The sequence below is a fragment of the Equus asinus genome, chromosome 15 (genome assembly GCF_041296235.1).
Source record: "Equus asinus isolate D_3611 breed Donkey chromosome 15, EquAss-T2T_v2, whole genome shotgun sequence".
Lineage (NCBI taxonomy): Eukaryota > Metazoa > Chordata > Mammalia > Perissodactyla > Equidae > Equus > Equus asinus.
The window spans coordinates 35,463,483-35,472,489 of NC_091804.1; the positions used below are offsets into that span (position 1 = coordinate 35,463,483).

Sequence of the window (9,007 nt, forward strand, 5' to 3'; positions counted from 1 at the left end):
CTCTATCTTGGTTGTGGTGGTGGTTACATGATCAAAACTCATAGAACTGCACCCTAAATTGGGTAAATTTTATAACAATAAACAAGATAGACACATCCCTCCCCCTTTAGGACCTTATGTTCTCATAAAGAAGCATCCCCATAACCCAGCTCTGAGGATCCTCAGTGATAATCATCAAGAAAGTGGCAAGTGCAGGGCAAGATGGGGAACCGAAGAGGCCCTCCGGCTCAGAGAGAGAGACAGTCTCATGCATAAAGGCACCCTATGGCAAGAAGAACAACACTTAGTGCTTTCCCTGGGTGATTGTACTTCTTCATGATGAGCTATGTGAGATAACAGGCTCTCTTTCTTACATATTTTTTATTTTTATCAAAGTTCTGCATGCAGATGGATTAAAGAGTCACATCGTTTTACAAAGGTTCTTGTGAAAAACAGCAGTTGCTTACTACCCTCCCCCAGAGAGTGGTATTGGCACCTATCTCCTCTCTCTGAGTCCTATTCGTGTAATGTCACATCTTGACTTTCCAGTTTTAGATATAATCTGTTGACTTCCCACGATTGAAAATGAGATTTCCTCTACCTCTTTTCTCCCTACCCCTCTAGAATACAGGCTCACCCTTCCACCACCAGTGCCCCCGCCCCCGACGTTAAACCTGTATGATAATTTTGATTAGATCAGCACCATTGTTTACATTATTATGACTATGTGAACACTGTCGCAGCTGAACTATGTGGTAAACTACACCACTGTTCCCTTCTGGCACAACTTTTTTATTTTCTTGAAATGAAAAATTGTCTCATCTTGCGTTTGCTGGGTTTTCTGCGTACATAGCGCCTATTCAACCACAAACTCTTCACCAGTTGCCAAAGTTTCCTCTCCATGTATTCATATGCACTACTAATTTCCCCTTCCAGAAGACGAATTCCCTGGAGCCCTCCGAGCCCCTCCAATCTGGGCTGATGGCCCTGTATTTCTGGTCCTCAGTTGTCACTCTGGGATCTCCCATCCCTGTCATCATGGAGACTCCCTTATTTTCTCTCCTACATTCTCTTTTCTGTATCCCATGCATTTGTTTTCTTGGTTTCATCTTAATAGGCTTTCTTTTGATGTTTAGAATTGTTCCATACAAACCTCTTGCCAGTCAGTGTTCAGTAAATGAGAACCTTCCTTATAATCACGAAAGAACAATGGGGGTAATTTGGGGTGTGGGAGAATTTTTTGAGCATGTTACGTGGCACACCTTCCCTAACTAGCTGTTAAACTGACGGCTGAGAAGAGGTCTAATGGCTTGTCTCGGGAAAGGTGGCTCAGCTGTGATTCACTTCACATCAACTTCACTTCCACTCGCAGTGCGAAGGGGTAGCACTGTGTTCACTGTCTTCCACGTCCTTCCACCCCCTTTGCCTCAAATCCTTCTCGGTGACCTAGCCAGTTATTACTATGCCCCCTTCACAGCTGGGGACGCCGAGGCCTGAAGAGGTTTGCATTGCTGTCCCCTCTTCAGCTGTCTTTCAACAAGGACACTTTGAGAAACCCGCATGCGACTAGCAGAGCGCCTGGAACTGCGGATGTTCCACGGAAACAACTCCGGAGGGAGCAAGCGAATGTGTCACCCGGAGTTTGGGGAAGGGTGTGACCCTGAGTAACTCAGCAGGGAGTGTGGCAATCCCCAAAAGTCCAGGAGTGTGGGAAAGTCAGGGCACGCTGGGAGCCACAGTTCTGAAATGGTTCCAGGTTTCTCAAAAGTTCCTTTGTCACATCCTTCTGGTCTGCCCTTTACTCTCCCCTCTTTGCCCCTCCCCTGACCCACCTCAAATGCAGGTGTTTCGGGGTCCCCTAAGATGTTCCAGACAAGCCTTATGAGTTGTGGCTTTGTCAAAACTTTGTAAATTGGGTGAATTTTACAATAATAATCAAGATAGGCACATCCCCATTAGGACGTTGTATCCTCACAGAGAAGCATCCCCATAAACTGGCTCTGACGATCATCAGTGATAATCATTAAAAAAGTGACAAGTGCAGGGCAAGATGGGGAACAGAGGAGGGGCTCCCAGCTCAGAGAGAGAGAGTCTCATGCACAAAGAAACCCTATGGCAAGAAGAATAATGCTTAGTGCTTTCCCTGGGTGATTGCACGTCTTCATGGTGAGCTATGTGAGAAAATAAGCTCACTGACCTGCCTAGTGACACCTCCCCCTCCAAGTTTTATTTCCCTTCCTAGGTCTCATGCTCTTGCTTGGGGCAGAAAAGAGCCATTATCACTCTGGCTGGCAGTGCCACTGTCCTCACCTGAATTTCCTGCTTATGAAACAGCAGCTGGGAGGACTCAGGGTACTTCTGATGGGACCACACCCACAGCGGAAGGTATAAGGGGTGAGGCCGGCACTGGCCGCCACAGCCCCACCAGCTCTCACAATGAAGCCCAGCCGCCTCATGACCTTCGTGGTTCTCCTTGCCCTGGGAATCCTGACATCCTGGGCTGTGGAAGGTGCTAGCAAAGGTGAGTCAGAGTCTTTCAGGCTGTAACCCGGTGCCAGGGTAAGTGATGGCTCAGCATGAGGATGGCCTCTTCTTTGTAGCCTAGGGGCTGACCTTGAAGCCACCTTTCCAACTGTCTGTCCCGTGGCCCCTAATTTCAAGCATCTCTCTGAGGATTTCAACTAAGAGAGTTTCTGAGCATCCAGAAATCCACCTTTCACCAAATGGACATGTTTACACCAGCCTCTGTGTTTCTTCTTTTTCTTTCTCTACAGCTGCTTCTCTACTGTTTGGTATTTTGTTCTGTGACGTTATTTTGGTCTCTATCAGTTTAATTTTCCAATTTCTCTCTTTTTCTCTTACTGTCTTTTTTTTTTAACAGTTACTCCTTATTTCTCTATTTACTTATCAGTTGATCTGCTCCCTTTCTTTCAATCTCTGATGAGTTGTGTCTCCTGCTGTCACTGCCCCTCTCTGCTTCCCTCCAAGCCAGGGTGTGTCTCTCCCTTTCCCTGGGCCAAGAACACCTAACCAGGAGCTCTATCTAGCCGTGTACTGGAGCTGGCTTATATCGGCTCATGATGGCTGATTGTTAAATTTTCAAGAGCTTTGCAAGCTAGTTGATGTCACATTGGCAGCTTGGAATCAGCCATGGTGGGAGTATATACACCATGGAAACTGGCAAACACTACAAAGGCTCCCCCTCTTAAAACATTTACCCGAACACCACCATCTATATCTTCTTTCCTGTGCCATTGACTCCCTCTTGGTTGAGTGGTTGGCTAAGCTTGGCACTGCCCCACACCTGCCTTGAAACTGGAATCCTAACTGCTCCCTCCATTCCTTTGGGATCAGCCATCAGGATTAGATTTTCTCTTCTCTCCTGAGAAGCTGATTCCTTGTCTGGGGTTATGGTTGTGACTCAGAATCAGCTCCTTCTTCCTCCTTTGTTCTTACCCTGCAGAAAAAGCTAAGCATGGAGTCTGCCCCTTCGTTCCCCCTACGATATGCTTTGTATATGAACCCCCTGAATGCCAGAGTGACTGGCAGTGTCCAAAGAAGCAGAAATGCTGTCGTGCCCTTTGTGGCATCAAATGCGTGGAACCTGAAGATCCATCAAAGCCAGGTGAGGAAGTAGAGTCCTGGAAAAGGGGACCAGGGAGATCTGAACTTGGGGACATGCATCTCGGAGAAGTGGAGGGGGCTCTTCTGAACTGGGCTGGAGGGTGGGACAGAGCCACGTCACCTCCACTCCCAGCTCTGTATTCTCAGGTTGTCAGTCAGTCAGGTGGTCAGCCAGCCAGCCAGCCAGCCACTCAGTCAGTCAGTTAGCCACTTAGTCAGTCAGTTAAGGAGTCAGTCTGTCTGTCAGATGCTTACAACACTGGTTGGGGCCTGCTTGGTGGGAAGAAGTCTCCCTCAGGACATGCACCGGCCTGTTTGAATACTGAGGTGGGGGAGGAACTGACTTCCATGCACAGGGTAGAAATGGGGATGGGAGTTTGGGTGATGTCTGGGGGGGCCTCTGAGTTGTGGCCTTGTTCTCACCAGTTAAGGTAAACCCTGGGAAGTGTCCAGTGGTCACTGGCCGGTGTAAGACGCCCAACCCCACAGACTACTGCCTGAATGACGGCCATTGCTTGTTCGGTGACAAGTGCTGCAAGGGGGTGTGTGGGAAATCATGTGTCAAGCCAGTGAAAGGTAAGGAGAAGATCTCACTCAGATCCACATCCCTTCATATGCCAATACAGCCTCAACCTCCCGGTGCCTTTCCATGTGAGGGGGGGTGCTTGGCATCTCCCTGCGCCACCCGCCTCCCCCAAGAAGATCCTCTGCCTTCAACACTGTTCTCTAGACAAGAACCTCCAATTGTCTAGGCAAGAAGTCACCAGGGTCACTTAGGACTGGTAGTGCTGGGTCCTGGGAGAGAAAGATTTTTGGAATGAGCCAGGAGGAAGGAGCCATGATACAAGTGGCAAGAGTTCTATCTTTCATTATCATCTCTGCCTCTGACTGACTGTGTGACTGTGAGCAACTGCATCTTCCTTAGCTTCAGTTTCCCCATCTGTAAAATGGACACAACTATACCCACTGAGATACCAAACATCAAAATGATTTTTAAGACTTGAAGCGCTGGTGCACTGAGAGAGCGTTGCTGTGGTTATGGCCTCGATTGGCTGGGCTATCTGGAACCACAGGAAACCCCAGTAGGCTGCACAGACATAGAAGCTTTGCAGGCATCATCTGGCCCAATGTCCTGATTTTACCTGAGAGAAGACGAAGACAGAGAGTCAGCGAAAAGCCTGGATTTGTTCTCGATTCTTAGATGAAAGACCAGCGTTGTTACAACTCTTCCAGCACCTCGCTCTCTCACCACTTATCCCGCGGGACTTAGGGCCTGGTGGCAGGAGGACCCTCTTGGTGGGAAGGATGTAAGGGTCACTTGGATTGTTCCTGTACTGAGGCTCTATTTTGTTTTCCTTCCACAGATTTACCCTTGCCAGCTCAAAAAGATTAGGACTTCCTGACCTGTGTGGTCTGGGGATTCCTTTTTCCCCCAAGCATAGAAAAAATGAGACGACTTTGGTGAAGATGTGGCTTCATGATCAATATCTTCTTGGGGGCTAAGTTTTGGCCTGTTTTATCTATGTATCCCCAGCATCCAAAATGGGCTTGGTGCACAACAGGAAATGTCTATTGATTCATGAATAAATAAATGTGCAAAGTTTTCTCTGCATTTCCATCTTCCTTGACTCATTCAGTCTGGTCTAGGATATGAGGGGTGAGGTGAAGAATGAAATGTCTGCATCTGTGAGGTTTGTCCTACAACCTATGAAGCAGAAAGAAGAAAGTGTCTCAGAACCAAACAGATATGAGTTTAAATCCTGAATATGTATATTATTGGCTCTGTAATTTTGGGCAAATGACTTTGTCCCACTGAGCCTCAGTTTCATCATCTGTAATATGGGAATAATAACGGCAAAGCCAATTCCATAAAGTTATGAGGATTGGGAGTGATAATATATGAAATGAATAGCCCAGCAGGTGCTCGGTAAATGCTAGATTTATCTCAGGGTAAAAAGCTTTCTTAAGCAAGGCACAAGGAGTTAAGAAAATGACTGATCAGTCTAACTACATCGACATCAAAAATGGCAACCACAAAAGAGTTGAAAGATAAACAATAGCTTTGAAGTAAGTATTTGAAATAATTATAACAGACAAAGAAATAGAAAGAAGAGATGTGACGAATTTCTAAACATCAGTAATAAAAACAACCAAGCTCTTAGAAAAATGGACTATGAATAGATGGGCTATCAAACAAAAGGTATTGTTATAACTGATGGCCAGTATAGACCTAGAAAGAGCATCAACCTCACTTGTTATCAGAAACAAGCCAGTTAAAACAACCAGAACACCGTTTTTCATCTATGAAAATGGCAAGAACTAAAAGTCTACAACATAAACTCTCAGAGACTCTAATGGTTTGCTGATGGAAGTGTAAATTGGTACAGCCCCTTAGAAGGGTGATTTGGTTATATCTAATAAAACTGAACATGCACATAAGTTACCATCTAGCAATTTCCCTTCTAGATACATGGGCAAGACAAAACATTTGCCAATGGGAACCAGAATACATGTATTAGGATGCTTATTATAAGATTGTTCCAAAGACTCAGAAATTGAAACCAACCTAAGTGGCCCTCAATTGTGAAACAGTTATGCTATAGAGAAAATAAAATAAAGTTATATAGATTAACATGGAGACAATCATGAAACAGTTTTTTGAGAAAATCAGATTGCTTATATAAATATGCAGTATGAAGTATTCACATATATTTAAAAATCACACATAAAATAACAAGCTGTTTGTGGGTATATATCAAAGGATACACACTAAATGCAGGATGATGGCTTCCACTGGGAAAGAGGAATTGAAAATGGGACAGGTAATTTTAGCCAAGGAGACTAATGGTTTATCTTCAAGATTTATTACTTAAAAACAAAACAAATACAAAATACCCCCACTCTAGGTACTTCTAGCATCAAATGTCAGGGTAAAACAAATTGTTCTGCTCTTTTCTTCTTCCAAAAACCAAACCCCACTATATGGAGAGCAAGAAACAGAAACTCGAAATCTATCTTGGATGAAACTAGAAATCATCCTTACCCACTGACTACAATATAGAACTGGACATCAAAATTTCAAACTGGAGAAATGTCACAGCTAGTGGCTTGCAGCAGGAGATATTTATGAGAAGCCCTGTAGAATTTTGGAAAGGCTCAGAAATCCAGAGTGGGAAAGAGAGAGAGATTGTTTCAAGGGGGGTGACATTTTAATATCTGCACGAAGAGCAGTTAGACTCTTAGTTCTACTCCCATATCTTGGGCATCTCTTAAAGATATTGGAGGCTTTGGTCTCTGAAGAAATTGGAGGAGGACAGGAACACTAGGCTCAGCCATCCCCAGCACAGAGAAGGAACTGAGACATGGTACCAAAACCAGAAAGAAATGAAAAGCTGCTTGTGAATACTGAGGTTGCCAGCACCTCACCTTCACTCCCAACCTAGCTCCAGAGTTTGCACAGCCAGGTTTAAAGCCATCAGACAGAGAACCAGGGGATTCTTATCTGGAAAAACTGAACTGCTCCAGAGAAAAGACCTGTATACGAAGACCCCCATTTATTGGAAACCTGCAGATGGAGATATCCAATTAAAAGCTGAGAATTCACCTGTAGTAGTTAGTAGGGCTACTCACAAATATTCCAGTTTTCTTCCTTCCTCTGCCCCTGTGAACTCAGGCATGCTCATATGACTCACTTTGGCTAATGAAATGTGAAGGGAAGTGATGTGTGTCACCTCCTGGCAGAAACTTTAATAGCCAACGTCCACGTGGCTTAGGTAAAAGAGTGCTCCATACATTTCTGATAGCATCTATGGCTCTGCATGGAGGATGGGGACAAAATATCACTGAGAACAAAGCATTGGCTGCCCATAGGGAGGGGGAGGATTGAGTACCTCTGACCTAAAGCCTGCTTAACTTTACCCCATGACAACTTACTAGTGACATAGGTGTGTTATCCCTAGCCAGGCTGGAGGTCCTGGGGCGGGGTATCAAGGTGCCTGAGTCAGCTGTCATTTCCCCTCCTGACCTGTGGGAAAGGCTCCCAGGAAAGGCCCGTGTTCCTGCTGATTTCCTTCCCTGAGATGTTGCCTCACTCCATCACTCTGGCTGGGAAAATTTACTCCTTTGCCAAGAAGAGTTCCAAGAATTGTCGAAATCTAAAAATCAGTGAGGATCAGGAGACCAGGGCTCAAGTTCTGGTTCTGCCATTGCCAGCTAAATGACCATGGACAAGCCACTTACCCTCCCTGAGTCTTGGTTCCCTTCCATGTTAAATATAGATATAAAATAAAAATAACAATTCACATTTAACATAATCATTTTCATAAGACTACCCTAGGAAACCAGGCTAGCCGCTCCCTGGCCTTGACCTTAAAGTGCCCACCTACAGGGGCAGTGAAATCACATACTTGTGGAGGTCTCTATGGAGAAAGAGTTCAGGGTGTCCGAAGAGCTCACATCATTTTCTTTGAAGTTTGTTCACTATCCCCAGTGAGGGAATGGACTTAGATGCCTATGACTGCAGCAAGGTGAACACAGAACCCAAGCTGAGCTAATTGGATTCTCTCTTGTGCATTTTGTCCCTAGTGCTGGAAAATGATCTAGATTCAAGAAACCATTGAAGGACCAGGAACATAGCTAAAAACCATAAATCTGGCCCACAGAGAAAAAGAATAAAGTGGGCCTGAAGAAGAGAGGAGAGACCCTGCAGCAAGAGAGAGATGGAGATAAGATAACCAGCTCTAGCCTTCGGCAATAGCCACGGTCTCTGCTGGACTGAATTTTCCATCTTCCTTTTCAGTTGAGTGTAGCCATGTGACTGAGTTTGGTCAATGAAATGTGAGCCAGAGTGATGTGTTCCAATTCTGGAACGGGCCCATCAAACCTCTCTCTCACTACCTGCCCCAGCATGGAGAGGACTTCAAGGACCTAGAGGGAGGTGTGGATGGAAGGAGCCCAGGCTCCCGAGTGTCCGTGTGGGTCATAGCCTCTCCTTCCCACTTGCTTGGGACTATGACATGAGCAAGAAACAAATTGTATTGTGTTAAGACACTGAGATCTGGAATTGTATATTGCATGATTAATACAGTTCCTGACCGCTGTTTGGAGTCCCGTTTGGAGTCCACTGTATGGTCTTGCTTTATTTCTTGCCCTTGAGTTCTATATGATGCCTCATTTCATCATGGATCCCACATGGAAGGATTTCTAGTCCATCTTTAGGTGGGATTATGGGTGGGAAGTGAAATGAGAAGAATCAGAAAACTCAGTTTGACTGTCTCTGGCTGGATAGACACTTCCCTGAAGCAAGTTCAGGCATGATGGACCCTGACTAGGGTTAAGACCCCAGAGTTTCCATCTATTGGCATACAGGGCTGCGGAGGGGAGTCAGGTGTTCACGTCCCTGCTT

The 9,007-nt window shown here is 45.5% G+C and overlaps 1 protein-coding gene across 1 annotated transcript; it reads left to right on the plus strand.

Annotated features, from left to right (window-relative positions):
* Positions 1–2,112: 2,112 nt before the first annotated feature.
* Positions 2,113–5,215, plus strand: LOC106843014 (antileukoproteinase-like). The gene is made up of 4 exons (XM_014859858.3): positions 2,113–2,500; positions 3,443–3,604; positions 4,030–4,179; positions 4,968–5,215. Exons 1-4 carry the CDS (start codon positions 2,416–2,418, stop codon positions 4,994–4,996), a joined length of 426 nt encoding a protein of 141 aa, XP_014715344.1. The 5' UTR covers positions 2,113–2,415; the 3' UTR covers positions 4,997–5,215.
* Positions 5,216–9,007: the final 3,792 nt, after the last annotated feature.